Genomic DNA, 20,199 nt, shown 5'->3' on the forward strand with positions numbered 1-20,199 from the left:
CCACTCCCGCTGCACGTCGGTGGGCGTTATATTTCCGATAATAAATAAGCTTTTAATAACACTGACCATGGAATAGAGACATCCCCCCATAACGACACTCCATAAAACAGCCCCCCCCCAGCGCCCCCCACCCCACCGGGGGCAAGCAGCAGATGAGGGATGGGGTGGGGAGGGGCAAAACGGGATGAGTCCATGAATGAACCCACCCCGGGTTTGGGTGGCCGCCAATCACTCTCCCTAGAATACCCCCCCCATGGCAGCTCCATGGGGACTGGAAGCATGGGGGAGGGGGACAGGCACCCCACTAGCATCAGGGAGGCCTCAAGGAGCAGCCCCCCCACCCCATCCCGGAGGCTCAGGACAGGAGGACACTGGGAGGAGTGGAGGTTGGGGGGGGGCATTGACAGGGGTCCCCCCCTTCACATGACAGAGCAGCTTTTTGCCTTCTCCTTCTTGAAGGTGGAGGAGATGAGCTCGGAGCGGCTGGGGAGGTGCAGGAGTCTCTTGGAGAGGCTGCGGGGGGGGCTGCGGGGGGGCTGCGGGGGGGTTTTGCTGAGGCAGATGCCGGACACGGTCCGGAAGATGCTGTGGACGCTCTTCTCCGAGGTGAAGGCCGAGCACTCCAGGTAACCCTCTGCTCCGAGCTGCTTGGCGGCCGCACAGCCCTGCAACAGCCCCTGATGAGGCCAAACCCCCCCAGAGCATTCCAACACCCCTCCCACCACGGCACCCTCCAACCTGCTCATAGGAGATGGGTGCCTGCTTCTGGTGGGAGAGCTCCATGAGGGTGCTCAGGTCTGTCCTTAGGTCTGTCTTGCAGCCGATGAGCAGCACCCGCGTGTTAGGGCAATAGTCCAGGATCTCTGTTTTCCACTGCGGAATGGGGACACAGGTTGGTGTTAGTGTGAGAGGACCCCAAAACACCCCCCACACACACTCTCCCCATGCCCCCCACACCTTCTTGGCCGCGCTGTCCAGGGTCTCGGGGCGGCTGATATCGAAGCAGAGCAGGACAGCATCCGAGTCGCTGTAGCAAAGGGGACGCACGTTGTCATAGTAGGGAGAACCTGGGTGGCAAAGGGGGTGTCACCGCACAGCGCCCCCATAAAGGGCCCTGGAGGTGACGGCAAAGGGTCACAGCCCCCCTTTGCCAGGGCTGGGGGGGCACACGCAGCTCTAACCCCCCTCCAAAGCACCACCTCCGCTCCCCGCAGCCCATCAGTGATGGGAAATGGATCCCGTGGTGTTTATGTAACAACCGCCCCCCCCCCCCCCCAACGCTGGAGAGCCCGAACAGCAGCACCGGGTCTGGGGGGGCAGCAGGACATGGGGGGGGGGGGCCGCTGCCACCCCCACGGAGTCCCCAGGGAGCTGGAGCCGTTGGCACCACCGCGGGGACCGCAGAGGGAGGCGGCACGGGGGGGGACGCGAGGGCAGTGGGGAGCCCCTGTAGGTATCGGGGTGCCCGTGGGGGGGCCCCCATCGCCACCCCCAGACCCCGAAGGGCCTCGGAGGGGGTTTCGCAGCCCAGACGCTCCGTGCGTGGAATAGCAAAGAGGCTGCGCCAGCGCATCGCCATGGCAACGCGGGGACCGCGGGTGGCGGGGACCCCCCCTCGGGCGGGGGGGACACTGCAGCACCCGGGCAGGGCTGTCCCGGGCCCCCCCAGCGCCGCGGGGAGCGGCAGATCCCGGGGTCCCCGCTCCCCCCCCATTCACAGGCAGCCCCGCAGGGACGCAGCGCCCCAATATCCAACGAGGGGGGTCACAGGGATGGGGGATCCCGTTAGGAAGGGGGTTCCCTATGGCACCCCATGGGGCCGGTCCCCGGGGGCTCTATACCAGCCTCCCCCCACTGCAGGGCTCCGTCTGCTGCAGCCCCCCATCCCCATAGACCCCAAACCACCCTCCTCCAATAACCCCCCTCCCACATCAAGCCCCACCGGGGCCAGTGCTGCCCCCGCCCCGGTACCGGAGGGAACCCATCCCAGTGCATTGACCCCGGTACCGGAGGTGTCCCAGAGGCTCAGCTCCACCCGTTGCTCCTCGCTGGCCAGACACGCTGTGTAGTTCTCAAACACGGTGGGCACGTACGTCTGTAACGGCACCGAGAGCGTCAGCGCCCGGCCCCGGTGCCAGTCCCCGGTGCTGGGTGCCGGTCCCGGCTCACCTCGGGGTAGCAGTCCTTGGCCAGCACCTGCAGCATGGCCGTTTTACCGCACTGCACATCGCCCACCAGCACCAGCTTGCAGCGGGCCGGGGCCACCGGTACCGGCCTCCGCTCCCGCATGGCGGCGGCGCGGAGGCCCCGCACGACACCCACCCGCCGACCCTGCGCCCCGCCGCAGCACCGCCCTTATATAAGCCGCCGCCGTCGAGCCCCGCCCACGGCGGCGGCCGGTAGCCAATCAGCGCGGCGACTCCCGGCTCGCCTACCAATGGCGGAGGAGCCGGGTGCGGCCTGGAGCCGCTCCTCCAAGCCAGGGGGCGCCCCGTCCGGCTGGCCGCGGAAGCGAGGCTCTGCTCCCGCCCAAGCCGGAAGTGGCGGTTGCCGGGAGACCGGTGGGACGCCGGTGGGTGCTGCGGGGTGCGCTCGGTACCGAGATCGGGGAAGGGAGGGGGGGGAAGGGGGGGCCTATAGGGACCCCAAAGTGTGGGGGGCGTCAGGGGGGGACCCCAAAGCGTGGGGGGCGTCAGGAGGGACCCCAACGGGGAGGAGATGGGGGGGGCCGGCACCCCCCGCCTCACCCCGTGCGCCCGGGCACAGCCGCCATGGCCGGGAAGCACCGCTACCGGACAGCAGCTCCCATGTCGGCGGAGGACGGGCTCCTGCTGATGCAGAGCCGAGCGCTGGCCGAGGAGGAGGCGGCCAAGAGGAAGGGGGAGCTGCTCACGCTGTTCCTGAAGGTACCCGGGGGCTGCAGGACGGGGGAGCAGGGAACCCCTGTCCCCGCTCACGGCCGTGCCCCCCCCAGCACAAGCTGGCCAAGGAGGAGCGGAGCAGCGGCCGGAGCCTGCACAAGCTCCAGGCGCAGTGGAGAGCGGTGCTGCGGGAGGCCCGGGCCGAGGAGCTGCGCCGGGACGTGCTCGTCCTGAGCGGGGCCTTCGCACGGGTCATGGACTGCAAGGACGGCGTCATCGAGGTGAGCGCGGGGCCGGCGGGGCCGCGGCGGCAGGGGGGGACCCCCCCCCCCCGGTGACAGCCCCGACCCCGCAGGCCCTGTCCGCAGAGCTGGAGGAGGCGGAGGAGCAGCACGGCCGAGCCCTGCGCAGCCACTCGCTCAACGTGGATCGGCTGCTGCAGCTGCAGCGCTGCCGCCTGGCCTGCCTGGAGGATGGGTACAGGGCGCAGCTCCAGGCCCTGCAGGCTGCCTTCGAGGACGAGAGGTGCGGCAGGGGCGGGGGCCGGCACTGGCACCCGCTGCCTGTCCTGTGCTGGTGCTGAGCACCTCACTGGGGGCACCCTCTGCCAGCAGCTCCCCTGTGCTTCCCGCAGGAGAACCATCGTGGAGCAGCACGAGTGGGAACGCTGCTGCCTGCAGGACATGGCGCTGGGCACGGAGCAGAATCAGGCCAAGAATGACTTGGACATCACACTGAAATTCCAGAGTTCCCGGGACGACATCAAAAACGAGGCAGGGGCAGGGGGAGGAAGCGTCCGGGAGCCTTCGAGGGCGAGGTTTGGGGAGCGGTGGCTCAGCTGTGCTGTGCCTGTGCCCAGAGCCTGCAGGAGAAGCAGTACACCCGCCTGCAGCTGGGGGCAAAGCTGGAGGAGCTCTGGAAGCAGGTCCAATGCGCCCTGCAGGGCTACGCCGAGGCCACCGAGCGGCAGAGGGTGGCTTTTGAGGCACTCAAGCAAAAGGAAGAGAGGAGCTCCAGGGAAGTGGAGACGCAGGCGAAGAAGCTGCAGAAGCTGCAGGTTGCAGCGGGGCGCAGGGGTGGACGTGGGGGTGCTGGGGACCCTGTCCCCATCCTCATGGCCCCATCCCTCACATCCCCACTGTCCTCAGGGCTCGATCACAGCCGTCAGGAGCCGACTTGTGGCTCTTCTCCGGGAGAGTGAGGAGCAGAATCGGTGCATGCGGGAGGAGAAGGAGAAGGTCCTCAGGCAGCTCCAGGAGCTCAGGACTGAGATGAACCAGATGGGTGCTGATGCCCACGACAGCCTCCTCAGGCTTACCTTGCAGAGCAGTGCTGCCCTCGAGGCACTGGCACGGGTGATGGAGAAGGTGAGAGGTGCTGGGAGCTCCTCAGAGTGGGAATTCCACCTTCCTAGCCCTCCCTGCCCTCTTCTGCATCCCCCCAGGCCCAGCGCATCCTGCGCCTGGCCGAGATGTGCCGCAGGATGGAGACGGAGGAGGAGAAGGTGCTGCCCTTTTACCCATCCTCGCTGGAGGAGGAAGAAGAGGAAGATGCCCGGCAAGTCCTCCAGGAGACACCGGTGGAGCCGCTGGCCTGGGTGAGGAGCTGAAGCCCCCGTCGGGCTCGGGGCGGGATCCGGGCTTGGGAATGGCCCATGGCCAGGCTGGGGACCCCCTGCTCTCCTCTCGCCCAGGCCGTGCAGGACTACGTGGGGCTAGAGCGCTTCTGGCAGCGCTTCAACAAGGCGAAGCTGGAGGAGCAGGCGCTGGAGCGGCAGAGGGCGGCGCTGAGCCGCAGGAACCGGCGCCTGCGGGACCTGCTCCGGCAGTACCTGGCCGGGGTCTCCGTCCCGCAGGAGGTGCTGAGCGAGCCCAACCCGCTCCTCGCTGTCAAGCACAAGAGCTGCATCCCCAGGGGCTCGCCCCACACCGGCGGTGACTGCGCTGCACACCCCAAGACCCGTCTGCAGCCCATCTATGGCTCCACCAGCACTGCCTGAGACCCCCCAGTGCAGCCCCGGACACTGCAGCGACTGGGACAGCCTGGAGCTGCCATAAAGGAACTAAATTACACCCAAAACTGTGCTCGGGGGTCTTATTTCTGGGACAAGCTGAGCTTTGGTGTGGGTCTGTCACCTCCTGCTTGTGTTCAAGGTGTCTCTGTGCCTCAGAGCCGCACGTAGTCACGGAGCAGCCACAGATGCCCAGGGAAAGGCTTTATTTCCTTTTGGCTTTGTTTTTCTTCTCCTCCTTCATCTTCTTCTTGGACACCCTGGCGCTGCTGGCCTTGTGGTAGAGGTGGCAGCCGATGAGCCCCAGCAGTGCCGGCACCAGCCCCAAGCACAGCAGTGGCACCACCTTGTTCAGCACCTTCTGCCAGTAACTGGCACGGGACAGAGCCACCAGCTCCACCTCGAACCGCAGCACCGCGTCCCCTGCAATGGGGGGACAGAGCCTCAGTGGGGCTGGTGGAGACCCCAAGGGGACACCAAGGAGCTGTGCTCACCTGGGATGGACGGGGGGGACCCCCGCTTGCCGTAGGCCAGGTGAGGGGGAATGATGACTCTCCTCTTCTCCCTGCCGTGGTGAGACATTGTTAGTGCTCTGTGGGGCTGGACCCACACCCCAAGTGGCCCCGGGCACACCCCCTGTGCCCTTTACCCAGCTTACCCCACACACATGTCCAGCAGACTCTGCTCCAGGCCTGTGAGGAATCAGCAGATAAAGGGGTGAGCAGGGGTGGCTGGGGGCACCCCAAAGCCCATTGGGCGCAGGCAGTGACACCCCTCAGGACCCCCTGTGCTCACCGGGGATGACCTGGCGCTTGCCCAGCTCCACCTGGAGCGGGTCCCGGCTCAATGAGGTGTCAATGATGCGGCCATCGTCCTCCAGGCTGCCCTGTGGGGACACCGGCACCATCACCGGCACTGGCACCAGCACCCGGGCTGGCTCTGCCCCACGCGGGTTCCGGCGTTGTCCCACAGCCACTCCAGGCTGTTCCCATTGTCCTCAGCGGGCCAACGCTGATCCTGGCCTCATCCCCATGGCCACCCCGGTGCCACCCTGGGGACACCCCCACGCTGCTCCCAGTGCCAAGTGACCCCCCATGCCCGTTCCAGTGCCACCCCGTTGCCATCCTCACGCCTGCTCCTGAACCTCCCCGGTATCTCCCCGGTACTTCCCCCGTGCCGACCCCGGTGCCCCCCCTCCGGTGCCGGAGCCGCCCCCCCGCCCCGCCCGGCGCAGCGCTGTGCTGACGTGTTCCTGCCTCCGCGCACCGTGTAGTGGATGTGCACCGTGTCCCCCGGCGCCGACAGCTCCGTGCAGCCCTCGGGGGGGGGCACCTGCAACGGGACGGGGTCACGGGGGACCGGGACGGGGTCACTCCAGCCTCGGGGTGCGCGGACCCCGCTCCGTGCCCCCCGGGGGCCCCGTGAGCCGCACTCCCCGCCCCGGTGCCCCCCGCGCTCCCCGCGCACCCCCGTCCCTCCGCTGCTCCCGTTCCCCCCGCACCGCCGGGGTCCCCCCTCTCCGGTCTCGCCCGAGGGCGCCGCCGGGGGCTCCCGGTGCTCCCCGCGCAGCCCCGGTTCCCCGCTCCCCTCCCGGTTCCCCCGGGGCTCACGAGCGTCTCCAGCCGCAGGTCCCGGGCACCGGTTTCGGTTTCGCTCTCGGCGGCGTGGACGGGCAGCGGCAGCAGCAGCAGCAGCAGCAGCAGCGCGGCGGGGGGCGGCATGGCCGGGCTGGCGGCGGCGGCACCGGGACCGCCCCGTCCTGCCCCGTGCTCACCCCGGGCCCCGCCTCCCCCCCGGGACCGCCCCCCGGCACCGGGACCGGTCCGCGGGACAAGCAACGAGCCCCGGTGGGGACGGAGCGGGGGTTCCCCCCTCCGATGTCCGGGAACGCGCTCGCCCCTGCTCCGGTGCCGCTCATCCCGGGCTGCCACCGAGCAGCGGTCTCTCTCCGGTGGCTGCCCCAGCGGTCCCCGCTGAGCCGGGCGGGGGGCTCGTCCCAGGGCACCGGCGGCGGGACCGGTACCAGCAGGCGGCAGCAGAGCCCGGAGGAATCGGCACCGAGCGGGATCCAGCTTCCCTGGGTGCGGAGCGCCCCTTGTCCCGCACCCAGCGCCCTTCCCGGCCCCTTGCGGGACAGGGGAAGCTGAGCTCCGCAGCGGGCCCTGCATGGAGGGGAGCCCCCAAACCCCTGGGGAACAGCCCCGGCTCGGGAGGGGACGCTGGGACACGGGGGGCAGCCCCGTTCCCTCGCCCTGCGCCGGTGGTGAGAGCGGCCCCGTTGCCGGCGCAGGCCCCGTTGCAGCTCCCGGACGACAGCATCGGCACGCCGGCCCCACCGGCGCACGCACATACCAGCCCCGGTTGCCGAGAGGTGCCGAAGCCGCGCTGGCTGCGGGGGGACGGGGCATTAATGGGATTACGGCCTCCGGGTCAGCGCCGCGCCAGCCCCTGCTGCACTGAGCCACCGGTGGGAACCGGCTCCGCGGCTCCCGGTACCCCAGGAAACCCCGGGCACCGCCCCCCCCCCCCGCAGGGGGAACCCCTCAATGCAGCGGCACCAGCACCAACCCAAAGGGGACACAGGGATGGGGACAGCAGTGCCGGTTGCCTGCATAGGGGCTGACATGGGGGGGGCTGAGCCCCACTCGCGGCCATGCCGGCGCTGGCACCATCCCCACGCCCCGGCTGGGATTAGCACTAATGGGATTTACCATTTCATCCAATATTCCCCTAAGGATGAGCCTGGGAAAGGGGAGTTCCCCCCCCCCCAGCCTCCCCTCGCCCAGTTAAGCTCTTTCTAATTAAACCCAGCCCGGGGCTGTCCATCACCGTCCCCTCCCTGCACCCCCGCGCTGGGGGGGGGGCTGTGGAAGAAGAAGCATGGGGCAGCCCTACATAAAACATGTTTAATATCCAAGGGGGGGGGGCCGGGGGTCACCCACCGTCTCAGGCGCAGGGAGGGGGGCCGGGAGGGGGGTACACACGTCCCTGGACGGGGCAGAGCCGCAGCAACACGTCACACCAAGCACAGACCGGGGGTATAAATATGGTGCTGGGGGGGGTACAGAATGGGGCCGTCCGTCCGTTCGTCCGTCTGTGAGGGGCTGGGACTTACAATCACGATGCTGGCACAGGGATGGGGTGCAGGGGAGGAGACCTGCCTCGAAGTGACATGGGGGGGCCGGGGACGTGTGGGACCCCCGGGGGGGGGCATGTGGGGGCGGGGGGTGTGGGGGGGGTGTATGGTCCCAAATGCCCCCTGCAGCCCCACAGTCCCCACATTTGGTCCAGAGGAAGGGGAGGGGACATGCACGGGGATGGGGTACCCCAGCGTGACCCCCCCGGGCACCCAGCCCCCGTGTCCCCCCCCAGGTACGTTCCATAGAGCTGTATTTCCACACACGCACACACGAGATCCGAGGGGAGACCCCAAAACAAGGCGGAAAAAGACCCCCACAGCAACCGGTGCCAGAAGAGAAAGCAAAACCCAACCGGGGCGGGGATGGGGGAGTCCGGGGGGGACCCCGGGGACACGGGGGTGGGGGCCTGAGGCCGCCCGCCCGCTCACTTCTTGTTCTTGAGCTGGTTGGCGAGCCAGTCGAGGCCCTCGTAGAGCCCATCCCCGCTGGTGGCGCAGGTCGCTTGGATGTACCAGTTACGGTGGCGCAGGGAGTGCAGCCCCAGCTTGTCCGTGATCTCTGCCGCGTTCATGGCATTGGGCAGGTCCTGAGGGGAGAGATGGGGCTGCCACGGGGACCCAGACACCGGCCCCGACACCCCGGGGATGGGCACAGGCACCCAGACACTGGCCCCGACACCTCGGGGATGGGCACAGGCACCCAGACACCGGCCCCGACACCTCGGGGATGGGCACAGGCACCCAGACACCGGCCCCGACACCTCGGGGATGGTCCCAGCCCCACCTGCTTGTTGGCGAAGACGAGGAGGACAGCGTCCCGCAGCTCATCCTCCGCCAGCATCCGCATGAGTTCCTCCCGTGCCTCATTCACCCGCTCCCGGTCGTTGCTGTCCACCACGAAGATGAGCCCTGGGGATGGCGACCAGACGCTGCTGAGGATGCAGGACCCTCGGCCCCACAGTCACCCCCGTCGCCAGTGACCGTGTCCCCCCTGTCCGTGTCCCTGCGGGGCACCTACCCTGGGTGTTTTGGAAGTAATGCCTCCAGAGGGGCCGGATCTTGTCCTGCCCACCCACATCCCACACGGTAAAGCTGATGTTCTTGTACTCCACTGTCTCCACGTTGAACCCTGCAAGAAACAACAGCAAAGGGAAACTGAGGCATGTGGGGCCGCAAACCCCATCCCAAGGAGCCCCGATGGGGAGGGGTCCATGCCCGGTGCCCCCCCCAACCCCTGGCCCTGCTCACCTATGGTGGGGATGGTGGTGACGATCTCCCCCAGCTTCAGCTTGTAGAGGATGGTGGTCTTCCCGGCAGCGTCCAGCCCCACCATCAGGATCCGCATCTCCTTCTTCCCAATGAGGCTCTTCAGCAGGTTCCCGAAGATGTTGCCCATGGTGACGGTGGCGCTGGCTCCGTCCGCAGGCGAGGCCGGATCCTGCGGGGGCACAGGGCTGGGACTGGGGGGAGGACCCTCAAAACACGGGATGGGGGGGGTGCAGGCAACGGGGACACCCATGTGTGGGATAGAACCCTGGGGCCATGGGGCTGCCCCCACATGAAGGGGCCGTGCTGGGGTTGCCCCCCCCCCCCCGCGCTGCACCTACAGGGGCCAGGCCAAGGCTGCACTGGAGGAAACTGAGGCACGGACCCAGCACCTCTTGGGGGGGGCACAACCGCAACCCCCAAACCTCGACCCCCCCGCGCTGCAGCCCCCCCCGCTCCGCAGCGGGCCCCTCCCGCCCCTGAGCTGCTGCCGCCCCCGTTGCTCCCCCCGACCGCATCACCCCCCCCCGCTCAACTGCGCCCCTCCAACGCACCCCCATTGGTTCGCACCGCCCCCCCAAACCGCTCCCCCGCCCCCGCATCGCCCCCCGGTGCGGCCCCGCATCACCCTCGGAGCGATGCCCGCACCCCCCTGGGGGTCCGCACCCCCAAACCCCTCCGCATCCCCCCCCGCGCCGTGCAGAGCCCCCCCCGGTGCTGCGCCCCCGTCGATGCCCCCTCCCCCGGTGCTGCCCCCCAAACCTGGTGCCGGTGCCGGTACCGGTGGCTCCCCCCGCCCGCAGCTGACTCTGCACCGCTCCCGCCGCCGGAAGCGGAGGCCCGATCACGCCGATCTCGCGAGAGCTCCCGGTGGCCCCCCCCCTCCCCGTTTACTCCTCCTTCCCCCCCCCGCCCTTCGCTGCCCGCCCCCCCCGGTACCGGGCCCGGGGGGCGCGCGGGGAAAAGGGGGGCGCGGAGCTCGCGAGAGCCGCGAGCCGTTACCATGGCAGCGGCTGCAGCAGTGCGGGGGCGGGATGCACCGGGAGGGGGGGTCCCGGGGACATCCGACCCCTCTATGAGCACCGGGGGGCAGAGCCCAGGGGGGGGACCTACGTGGAGAGGGGGGTGCCCTGGGGCCCCAAAAATGGCACTGGTGGGACAGGGATGCGCCCCCCACGGGAACCCGGTACCGGCGGTACCGACGCCTCCCTGGTACCCAGGGGCCGGGCGGGGTCTGTCAGTGGGCGTGGGGCTGTCCCGGTCTCCGTCCGTCCCGTGCCCGGTGCGGGGAAGGGACCCGTGCCCCCCGTCCCTCCCTCCCCATCCAGGACTGGCACCGGCAGCGCCGCCCGTCCGACGGCGGCGAGAGACGCTGCGCGCTCCCGAGGACACCCCGGGGCTGGGGGGGATCCCGAGCACCGCTCCCTCCGCCCTGGGGCCGCCGCCGGACGGGATGGGGGGAACAGGGGCGCGGGGACCCCGGGGGCGTCCCGGGATGGAGGGGGGGGGCGGGGATGTTTGGGCCCCGCCGCTGGTGGCACGGCCCCGGGCAGGGCCCTCCCTGCCGCGCCCCGGGGCCTCCCCGCGGCCGCTGACCTCAGCCCCGGGAGCCCCGACGGGGCGGCGGCCGGAGGGCGCGGACACGGCCCGGCCCGGCCGGGAACCGGGCGGGGGGGTGCGGGAGCCGGCGGCCTGGAGCAGACCCCGGGCCGGAGGAGGGGTGAGGGGGGGTCCCCGGTGCGAGCCCCCCCCCCCCGCTGCCAGCCCGGGCTTTGTCCGCCCTTGAATTGAAATGGAGAGCGGCGGCCCCGGCCCGTGACGGGCGAGCGGGGCTAATCCGGCCCCGCATGACTGGTCCGGGGAAACCGCTGAGGGGGGATTACCCCCTCCCACCCCACCAAGACGGGGGGGGCTCAACTCAGTCCCCCCCACCCCTCCGGCCCCTACCGGGGAGTTCGCACCCGGGCAGGCAGCGGCTTCGTCCCCACTGAGACTTGCGGGCACGCGGGGTCCGGGTGCCCCATTTCCGTCCTTCTCCAGCCTCTCATCCCTCCCCCTGACAACCGCCCGGTGCCCCGGGGCTGCACCTGTGGCGAACGCCCACGTTCACGGGGGGCCCGGTGAGCAGAACCGGCCGTCGGGCCCCGTACACAACCGGCTCTGGCCAGGACAGCCGCGACGGTGCCGCTCCCCGGGGTTGCGTGTCCCGTCCCCGCAAGCAGGACGCGGCTGTCCCGGCGCGGCCCCCCCCGGTTGTCCCGAGCCTCTGCCCCCCCGTGCGCCCTGGGCTATCCCGGGAGATCCCCACGCTCCACTCCCCCGTGGGCCCCGGGCTATCCCCGGCCCCCGCTCCCTCCGTGCGCCCGGCTCTGTCCCGGCCCGTCCTGGGCTATTCCGGGTCCTGCTCCTCCTCGCGCCGGGACCTGTCCCGGGCTCCCCTCGCCGGTGCCGGTGCGCGGGGAGGGCGGGGGGGCTGCAGCCGGGTGTCCCCCTCCTCTCCCCGCCCCACCGGCCGCGCTCTGGGCACGGGGCCTGGGAGCAGCCACCCGCCGGGCTAATCCGGGCCGTGACGGACAGGCCCGGCGCCGCCGCTCCGGCCGCCCCATAAGAGGTGCCGCGGCCCCGCCGCTCCCCATTGTTAGGGCGAGGACGCGGGGAGGCCCCGTTCGGCGGGACCGGCCCACGGGGACCCTCCGCGCCGCCCCTATAAGAGGGAAGGGGCTGGAAGATGCTCCCGGGTGCTGAGCGCTGCGCACCCGCCGCGCCGAGCCGAGTCCAGCCGCGCCGTCTCCCCGGGGAGCCGCCGGGCACCGCGCACGGACCCCCCGGCACCTGTACCGGGCACGGGGCAGCGGGCACCGCGCACGGAACCTCCCGAAGCCGCGCTCCAGGGACCGGGCAGGGAGCTCCGGACCCCGCAGCCCCGACGCCGCGCCCCGGGCACCGGCTGCAGCCCGGCGCCGGTGCCAGCGCTCCCCGCGTCCCCCTTCACCCGCCCGCAGCGGAGCCGCCCGCCCTCCCCGCGCCCCGCGCGTCCGGAAACACGCGTGGATGTAGCGGCCGGGCCGGGGGCTCCGCGGCACCATAAATACCCCGGCGGCCGCTCGCCCGCGCACTCTGCCGGGTCTCCCGGTGCCGGAGCCATGCGAGCCGCCGCGCTGGGGCTGGCGCTCCGGGCGCTCTGGGCGCTGGCCCTCTCCTCCCTCTCCAACACGCTGGCGGTGAACAACAGCGGGCGGTGGTGGTGAGTCCGCCGGTACCGGCAGCAGCACCGGCACCGGAGCAGGGGGCGGAGCGGGGCTTGGCACCGGCACGGCGGCGGCTGCCCCGTAGCCAAGGATGGGGCGCGCAGGTGCGACCGGGGGGAGACGAACGGGGCTGTGACCCACGGCTGCGGGGTGGAGGATGCTCTGGTAGCGGATCAGAGGGGAGGGCTGAGGCGGAGAGCGGGATGCCGGTGCTCACCGTCCCCTCCTGTGCCGCAGGGGCATCATCAACGTGGCCTCGTCCACCAACCTGCTGACGGACTCCAAGAACGTGCAGCTGGTGCTGGACCCCAGCCTGCAGCTGCTGAGCCGCAAGCAGCGCAAGCTGATCCGCCAGAACCCCGGCATCCTGCACAGCGTCAGCTCCGGCCTCCAGACCGCCATCAAGGAGTGCAAGTGGCAGTTCCGCAACCGCCGCTGGAACTGCCCCACCTCGCAGGGCCCCAACATCTTCGGCAAGATCGTTAACCGGGGTGAGGCCACGGGCCGGCGGGAGGCGGCGTGGGGCTGCCCGGACCCCCCCCGCGGCGCCCCCGAGCCGAGATGCTCTGCAAAGCGCCCTCGGTTCACCACGGGGCATTGCCAGCTCCCAGCCCATCAGCATCCCGTTGTGGCTGTTGGGGTGCCGCTGGGTGCCCCCTCTTCATCCCAACAGCACCCTAAGGCCCTGCTCTCCTCCGCAGGCTGTCGGGAGACCGCGTTCATCTTCGCCATCACCAGCGCCGGTGTCACGCACTCGGTGGCACGGTCCTGCTCGGAGGGTTCCATCGAGTCCTGCACTTGTGACTACCGGCGCCGCGGCCCCGGGGGGCCCGACTGGCACTGGGGGGGCTGCAGTGACAACATCGACTTCGGGCGCCTCTTCGGGAGGGAGTTTGTGGACTCCAGTGAGAAGGGCCGGGACCTGAGGTTCCTCATGAACCTGCACAACAATGAGGCTGGGCGCATGGTGAGGGCACAGGGGGGGCCGCAGGAAGCACCGGGGGAGGCTGGGGGGGCACGGCCACCGAGGCCCCTACCCTGTCCCCATGCACACTTTGGGAACCGTTAGAACGGGAGTTTGCACCTGGCATTGGGCAGGCTGAGCACGGCAAGACGCTGCTGGGCAGTGGGGATGCCGGAGCTCACGGTGCCCCATGTCCCCCCCTTCCTCTTGCAGACGGTGTTCTCCGAGATGCGCCAGGAGTGCAAGTGCCACGGCATGTCGGGCTCCTGCACCGTGCGCACGTGCTGGATGCGGCTGCCGACCTTCCGTGCCGTGGGCGACGTCCTGAAGGACCGCTTCGACGGCGCTTCCCGAGTCATCTACGGCAACAAGGGCAGCAACCGGGCATCGCGCGTGGAGCTGCATCACCTGGAGCCCGAGAACCCGGCCCACAAACCCCCCTCGCCCCACGACCTCGTCTACTTCGAGAAATCGCCCAATTTCTGCACCTACAGCGGGAAGACGGGGACGGCAGGGACGGCCGGGAGGTTCTGCAACAGCTCCTCGCCGGGGCTGGATGGGTGCGAGCTGCTGTGCTGCGGGCGCGGGTACCGCACACGCACCCAGCGTGTCACCGAGCGCTGCAACTGCACCTTCCACTGGTGCTGCCACGTCAGCTGCCTCAACTGCACCAACACTCAGGTGCTGCACGAGTGCTTGTGAACCCCCCCAACAGGGACCCCCCTGCACCGGCCCTGGAGGGGGTCTGTGCCACCCCCAATGACGAGTGTCTGGTGGGATTGAAGGCACTCATGGGTGCCTCTGTTACCTGCTGCGGCCTGGCCTGGCCCACCCTGAGGCCATCAGCCGGGCTGGGGGGTCTCGGGGTCAGCACGCACCATCCCGGCAACCCCCATCCCCTTCTTACTGTAAATACAATATTTATTGTGGATGGTTTGATGCCGCCCCCCCCAAACTTTGCTGGCCCCAGGCCCTGTTTTTTATAATGAAAGATAATAATAATTAATAATAATAATTAATAATAATAATGCTTTGTTCCAGGTTTCACTGATAGTCTTTAGAGAAGAATAAAGGATATATTTTTATCAGTCCTGTGCTTGTTCATTTCTGGGGACTGAGGAAGGGAGGAAATGAGCAATGTTCCCCTGTCCCGCAAGCTATGGGGCTGGACACAAGCCTCCTACTGCACAGGTCCAGCTCCTGGTCCATCCATCAGTTCTTCATCCACTGCCTGCCCACCCTTCTCCTCCTCTCCTCTCCCCTCTCCTCCTCTCCATCATCCCCATCCCCTTCTTCCTCCCGCTGTGCCCGTCTCCAGCCCCAACCATTGCCGCCGCCGCTCCCGGCCGGGGCGTCCATCCCCATGACCGGGGCGCCCATCACCATGGCTCCTGGGCTGCGGTATCTCTAGCACTGGAATTTGCCGGGGCGTCAGGGCTGGTGCCGGCAGGGCCGGGCGCTGGGATCGGCCACGGGAGGTACAAGGCAGCAGACAGGGAATGAGCCTCGTCCATCACTGCTCCCGGCCGGCGCTGACGGCTCCCCTCGGCTCTGGGGGAGGAGGGGGGCCGGGGAGGGCACCGGGGTTATGGGGGCCGGGGCAGGGGGCTGGGACCGGCCACTGGCCCCACACGCAGCCCCACACTCGTGCGTGGGGTCTGGCTGCAGCTCGAGAAAGGCCGTGGCAGAGGTGGGTGCAGCTCTGCGGCTGGCAGGGGCCCTGGTGGCATGGGCATCTCACCGGGATGGGCTCCTCCCTGTGACAGGCATCCCACTGGGATGGGAATCCCCTTCTGATGGGCATCCCTCTAGGATGGGCATCCCATTGGGGTGGGTATTGCACCGGAGCATCGCACTGAGATGAGCATTCCCCTGGGATGGATTTTCCCTTGGGATAAGCATCCCATAGTGCTGGGCATAGAATGGACATTTCGGGGAAGGGCATTCCTGAGAGACAAGATTCCCACTGGGATGGGTATCCCATCGGGGTTGGCATCCAGTGGGGCAGGTGCCAGGCTCACACACACCCTCTGCTCCCCAACTCCACACCTTGGACCAGGCTGTAACCTCCCTCATCGCATCCAGCCCGGGGCCACGGTGACATCCAGCCCCAGGGATGCCCCAGTGCCCACCTGCAGTGGGGGGTCCTCTCAGCCCCAGAGCTGGGGCGGCATCAAAGGCTGAGGAATGACGCTGCCACCACCCGAAACATCCCCCGGAGCCGATAGTGGAAAAGTTGATGGTTTAGACCCAAAGGAAAGGGGAAAATAACCCCCGGGGGCCCCCGCTGTCCACGCCGAGGTACAAACACAGCCTGGCGTGGTGAAAGCAGAAAGAACTGCGAGGAAAAGCAACTGGAAAGGAACACATCCCGAAATAACCCTGGGAGCATCTCCCGCCTGCCGGGAGTTATCTGCCTGCTAAATTCTGCACACGCACAGGGCATGAAAATAGCCTGTTTTCCTGCGGTAGGGAGTCAGGAATATAGATAATGACATTCTTATAAGTCACCTCTGTTACTCAGCTTTTCCTGCTGGCCGGTGACTGCCGGGCACCGCAGCGACCCCCGGCCTGGGGCACCCCGGGCACGGGGGAGGGCACCCGGCTGCAGGGTCCGGACCTCCCCGGCGCGGGCGCATCCACGCCGAGCTGGAAATAGCCGCTGCCGTAGCAGGGACAGGGACTGGACAGGGCGGTCCCGCCCCGCGTCAGCCCGTCACATCTGGGAAGCCGGGGAACAGCTGGATGGTGGCCACAAGCTGGGCCTGATGTGGGGTGGGAAGGGCTGGGGCATGGGGGGGTCTGTGTAGGGGTGCGGGACAGAGGGAAGGTGCCGTTCCCAGAGGTGCATCACAGGTGGGATGGTGCTCACAGATTCAAGACAGAAGGGCAGGGTGGAGCCCAGGGGTGCAGGACAAAGGGACAGAGTCATTCCCAGTGGTGCAGGACAGAAGGACAGAGCCGTGACCAAAGGTGCAGGACAGAGGGACAGAACAGTGCCCAGAGGTTCAGGACAGAGGGACAGGGCTGTTTCCAGAGGTGCAAGACAGAGCCATTCCCAGCAGCGCCGACTGCCCGGTGGCATCACTGGGTCCATCCTCATCCCATCGCCATTGAACCGAGCCCCATCCCGGCTCCCCTCGCCCGCATCCCGCCAGCTCCCGGCTTGTCCGGCCGCATCCCCCCCCCCATCCACCGCATTCCTCCGGCGCGGGGCCAAGGAGCCCAGCAACGGTGGCAAGAGCTGGCCTCTAATCCCCGGGGCATGCCAGCCGCGGGGGGACCGTCGCCGTCACCCACTCCCTCATAGGTGACCAATGCCCGAGACGAACAATTAGGGACAAAGCCGGAGCCGCCGGGGGCTAACGCCGGACTTCACGGGTGCCTTGTGCGAGTTTAATGAATTGTCCATCATCCCTTTGAGCTCCGCTCGCCCGGGCTGGATTAATCTGAGAAGCCGCAGTGGGGAAGGAGCCGCTAAGCCCGTATTTATTACTCTGCCATTGTAACTAATTGAGGTAATTATCTGTGACTCCAACCCCGCCACAATGCGGCATTCACCGCACCCCCCTTCCCTTTCCTTCCCTTCCCACCGGGCACAGCCGGCACCGGCAGCGCGGCAGGGCCGGGGCTGGAGCTTGGCACGGTGGGATGTGGTTCAGCAGGGATGTGCCATGGCCACGGTGTGGCCGGCACCACACGCAAGCAGGAGCCATCAGTGGGTGCCGGCACATGCGGGTCATGGTGTGGGCCGTGATGGTGACACTCGGGGGTTACGGGGACACCGGTGGGCGCTGCTGTCTGGTAACACTCGTGTCCGTACGGCTCTGGGGACACCGGCACCGCTGACACACGCGAGTCACGGCCCTCTGCGGACACCGACGTCACAGTAACCATTCCGGTCCCTGTGGCAGGGTCCCCGCTCCCGGGGCGGGACCCCCGGTGCCCCCCGGTGCTCCTGGTGCCGTCGGTCACCGGCTGCGCTGCGCCATCTGGCGGCTGCGGGTGGGAGCGCGGCCCGGTGCGGTGACACCGGTACCGGACGGGCCGCTCCCGGTGCCACCCGTGGCCATCCCCGCGGGCAGCGGTGAGAGCCGGGGGGAGCCCGGGGTGGCCCCGGGGGGGGCGGCGCTGGCGCCGGCGCAGCCCGAATTAGAAGGTGATTTTCCCAGCGGGGGTTTGGGCAGGAGCGGAGCCACGGAAAGGACCGCGCCGCTTCCCCCGCGTCTGGGACACCCCGGACCACGGCGGGCAGCGCGCCCGGGCCGAGCCGGGATGCACCGGGCCGGGATGCACCGGGCCGGGATGCACTGGGCCGCGCTGCGCTGGGCCGTGCTGAGCCACCCATACCAGGATGCGCCGAGCCGTGCTGGGGCATGCAGCAGCGCGGAGCTGTGTCAAGCAGTGCCAAGGTCGGGCCATACCGAACCGCATCGAGCCCTGCCAGGCCGTGGCCGCGCCGCACTGGGCTCAGGTCACCGGCACAGCCCAGAGCCCGGTGCGGTGCCAGGATGCGTGGGGTGACGTGGCCGCGGGGCTGCCCCACGAGCGGCCCCCCCGGGTCCCCGCTGCCCCACGCCGTGACCTCCGGGCCGGTGTCACCGGGATAATGACAGGGTCGCGCCGGGGGGGCGGGGGAGGAGCCGGTTTTAAATAACGTGCAAATTGGCCACGTTATTTGTGCGGTTTCCTCTGGCCGCGGGTCTCGGCCCCCCCGCAGCGTGACTAAGAGGTGGCGGCCTCTCGGACGGGGGGGACCGTGACTCACCCGGGGTCCCCCTCCGGCCGTGACGTGGGGCCGGTGGCAGTGGGCCAGAGGTGCTGCACTCACCTACTCATTATGGGGAGGCCGGGAGGGTACATGGCACATCCAGGCCCCGCGGTGACCGCTGTGGTGCCACCGGGACACCCGGAGCCTCCGAGTGACCCCGGCACAGAGCTGGGGGGACTCGGACCTCGCTGGGGTGTGTGGGGCAGGAGCAGGGCGGCGGGGGCGGGTGGGGAGGGCGATGGCTCCCCCCGTCCGTGCACACACAGGGGGCGAAGGCGGCACTTAGGGATCCAGCAGCCTTTATTGGGGTCAGCCCCGCCACACCCCACCACGCCCCGCCCCATCGGGCCCCACCCCGCCAAGCCCCGCCCCTCAGGCCCAGGGGGGGCTGGCGGTGCCCGGGGGGGCCCCGGTGCTCTCCAGGCTGCTGCTGCTGCTGCTGTAGGTGTGGGGGTCCCGGCAGTGCCGCCACCGGGACCCCCCCGAGCCCCCCTCGGCCTCGGAGTCGGAGTCGGGGGCCGTGTGCCGGCGGATGCGGGACACGGCCTCGCGCAGCGCCTGCGCGTACAGCACCGGGCGCCGCGGGGGGAACCGGCCCCGAGGGCCCCCGCACCCCCCTGGGCTGCGCCAGGGGCTGCGGGGGGGCTCCCGGGGCGGCGAGGGGGCTGCCGGGGGGGAGACAGCCCCGGAGGCTGCGGGAGGGCTTCCCGGGGGGGCGGCGGGCCCCGGGGACCCCCCCACGTACCGGACCTGCTGCCGCTGCACGGGGGGCACGTACTGGGCCCGGACCACCACGCGGGTGGCGTCGATGAGGACGTGGCCCCCAGGCTCCCGCCGCCCTCTGCTGTCCCCCGGGGCCCGGGCCCGGCTGCCTGCGGCCCGCGGCAGCGTTTGGCTGTGCCGGGGGATGCCGGAGCCCACCGGGGATGGCGGCGTCCCCCGGGGGCGCCGGAGCCGGCCCTCGGTGGCCGCCCGGGGCAGAGTGTGGCTCCAGCCCCCGGGCACTGCCCCTCGGCTCCGCGGGGCTCGGGGGGGGCTGCGCGGGACCCGGGGGGGCCGCAGCCGCAGGGTGCGGTGGGGAGCATCGTAAGCGGGGGGTGAGACGTAGGGGGGCGGCCCCCCCCTGCGCGCGTGAGCCGCCTGCACCCGCTGCATGTGGGCCTCGTAGCTGGGGGGGCCCGGCCTGGCCCCTGGCCCTGGGGCACGGGGTGCGCACGGCGGGGGCCAGCCCCGGGACCCCTCAGGGTGACAGCGGGCGGGGGGTACCCGGGGCCGGGTCTCACAGGCGGGGGGGGGCCGGGAGCCGAAGTCCTGCAGGTGATAGGGGTGAGTGGGGGACCAAGGGGGGGGCAGCTCGGCCACGAAGCGCTTCTCCAGGTACCTGCAAGACAGAGACGGGGCCGTGAGGGCCGGGGGGCTGCAGGGTGCAGGATGGGGCTCCCCCCCCTCCGCCCGTTCCCCCGCCCCGACTCACGCGTACTCCCTGGCGATGCGGCGGTAGGTCCATGGGGGCGCGGGCCCGCACCCCGCTGCCATCGCGGCGCCGGGGGGGCTGCAGCACGCCACGGTGTCGATCTCCAGCAGCAGCAGCTGGGTCCGCTCCCGGATCCGCTGCATGGCCGCGGGGGGCCCGAGCCTCGCTGGAGCCACACGTGCGCCCCGCGGCCCCCCGCGCCCGGCCCCGCACCGACCTCCCTGCGGCGCACGGCGGGGACCCCCAGCGCCCGTCCCAGGGGTGCTGCCCCCCCCCCCGGGATCCCTTCCCCCCCTGCGCCAAAGCGGGTTTGGCACCGAGAGCTGCAGCCCACGCGGGCTCCGAGCGGAGCTTAGCAACCCTCCGGCGGCGGCATGGCAACAGCACCGACACCGGCAACAGCATCGGTATCGGCACCGGCAACGGCACCGACACCGGCAACAGCATCGGTATCGGCACCGGCAC

The 20,199-nt window shown here is 70.0% G+C and overlaps 6 protein-coding genes across 6 annotated transcripts; 2 read left to right on the top strand and 4 right to left on the bottom strand.

Annotated features, from left to right (window-relative positions):
- Positions 1-91: 91 nt before the first annotated feature.
- Positions 92-2,320, bottom strand: RND1 (Rho family GTPase 1). Its single transcript, XM_034071530.1, has 5 exons — positions 2,170-2,320; positions 2,008-2,095; positions 958-1,067; positions 739-873; positions 92-665 (listed from the first exon to the last, which is right to left on the bottom strand). Exons 1-5 carry the CDS (start codon positions 2,287-2,289, stop codon positions 420-422), a joined length of 699 nt encoding a protein of 232 aa, XP_033927421.1. The 5' UTR covers positions 2,290-2,320; the 3' UTR covers positions 92-419.
- Positions 2,321-2,537: 217 nt separating this feature from the next.
- On the top strand, positions 2,538-4,940 carry CCDC65 (coiled-coil domain containing 65). Its single transcript, XM_034071501.1, has 9 exons — positions 2,538-2,572; positions 2,767-2,906; positions 2,975-3,142; positions 3,217-3,386; positions 3,496-3,634; positions 3,721-3,918; positions 4,010-4,228; positions 4,306-4,458; positions 4,555-4,940. The coding sequence occupies exons 2-9, from the start codon at positions 2,772-2,774 to the stop codon at positions 4,858-4,860; spliced, it is 1,488 nt and encodes a 495-aa protein (XP_033927392.1). The 5' UTR covers positions 2,538-2,572; positions 2,767-2,771; the 3' UTR covers positions 4,861-4,940.
- A 10-nt stretch (positions 4,941-4,950) lies between these two features.
- Positions 4,951-6,614, bottom strand: FKBP11 (FKBP prolyl isomerase 11). The gene is made up of 6 exons (XM_034071502.1): positions 6,483-6,614; positions 6,139-6,204; positions 5,668-5,758; positions 5,531-5,564; positions 5,367-5,437; positions 4,951-5,295 (listed from the first exon to the last, which is right to left on the bottom strand). The coding sequence occupies exons 1-6, from the start codon at positions 6,591-6,593 to the stop codon at positions 5,078-5,080; spliced, it is 591 nt and encodes a 196-aa protein (XP_033927393.1). The 5' UTR covers positions 6,594-6,614; the 3' UTR covers positions 4,951-5,077.
- Positions 6,615-8,125: 1,511 nt separating this feature from the next.
- Positions 8,126-10,130, bottom strand: ARF3 (ARF GTPase 3). Its single transcript, XM_034071503.1, has 5 exons — positions 10,040-10,130; positions 9,260-9,449; positions 9,030-9,140; positions 8,796-8,920; positions 8,126-8,598 (listed from the first exon to the last, which is right to left on the bottom strand). Exons 2-5 carry the CDS (start codon positions 9,405-9,407, stop codon positions 8,437-8,439), a joined length of 546 nt encoding a protein of 181 aa, XP_033927394.1. The 5' UTR covers positions 9,408-9,449; positions 10,040-10,130; the 3' UTR covers positions 8,126-8,436.
- A 2,290-nt stretch (positions 10,131-12,420) lies between these two features.
- On the top strand, positions 12,421-14,191 carry WNT1 (Wnt family member 1). The gene is made up of 4 exons (XM_005139692.1): positions 12,421-12,521; positions 12,763-13,016; positions 13,227-13,492; positions 13,703-14,191. Exons 1-4 carry the CDS (start codon positions 12,421-12,423, stop codon positions 14,189-14,191), a joined length of 1,110 nt encoding a protein of 369 aa, XP_005139749.1.
- Positions 14,192-18,632: 4,441 nt separating this feature from the next.
- Positions 18,633-19,910, bottom strand: DDN (dendrin). Its single transcript, XM_034071624.1, has 2 exons — positions 19,735-19,910; positions 18,633-19,641 (listed from the first exon to the last, which is right to left on the bottom strand). Exons 1-2 carry the CDS (start codon positions 19,875-19,877, stop codon positions 18,633-18,635), a joined length of 1,152 nt encoding a protein of 383 aa, XP_033927515.1. The 5' UTR covers positions 19,878-19,910.
- Positions 19,911-20,199: the final 289 nt, after the last annotated feature.

This window comes from Melopsittacus undulatus, chromosome 21 (genome assembly GCF_012275295.1).
Source record: "Melopsittacus undulatus isolate bMelUnd1 chromosome 21, bMelUnd1.mat.Z, whole genome shotgun sequence".
Lineage (NCBI taxonomy): Eukaryota > Metazoa > Chordata > Aves > Psittaciformes > Psittaculidae > Melopsittacus > Melopsittacus undulatus.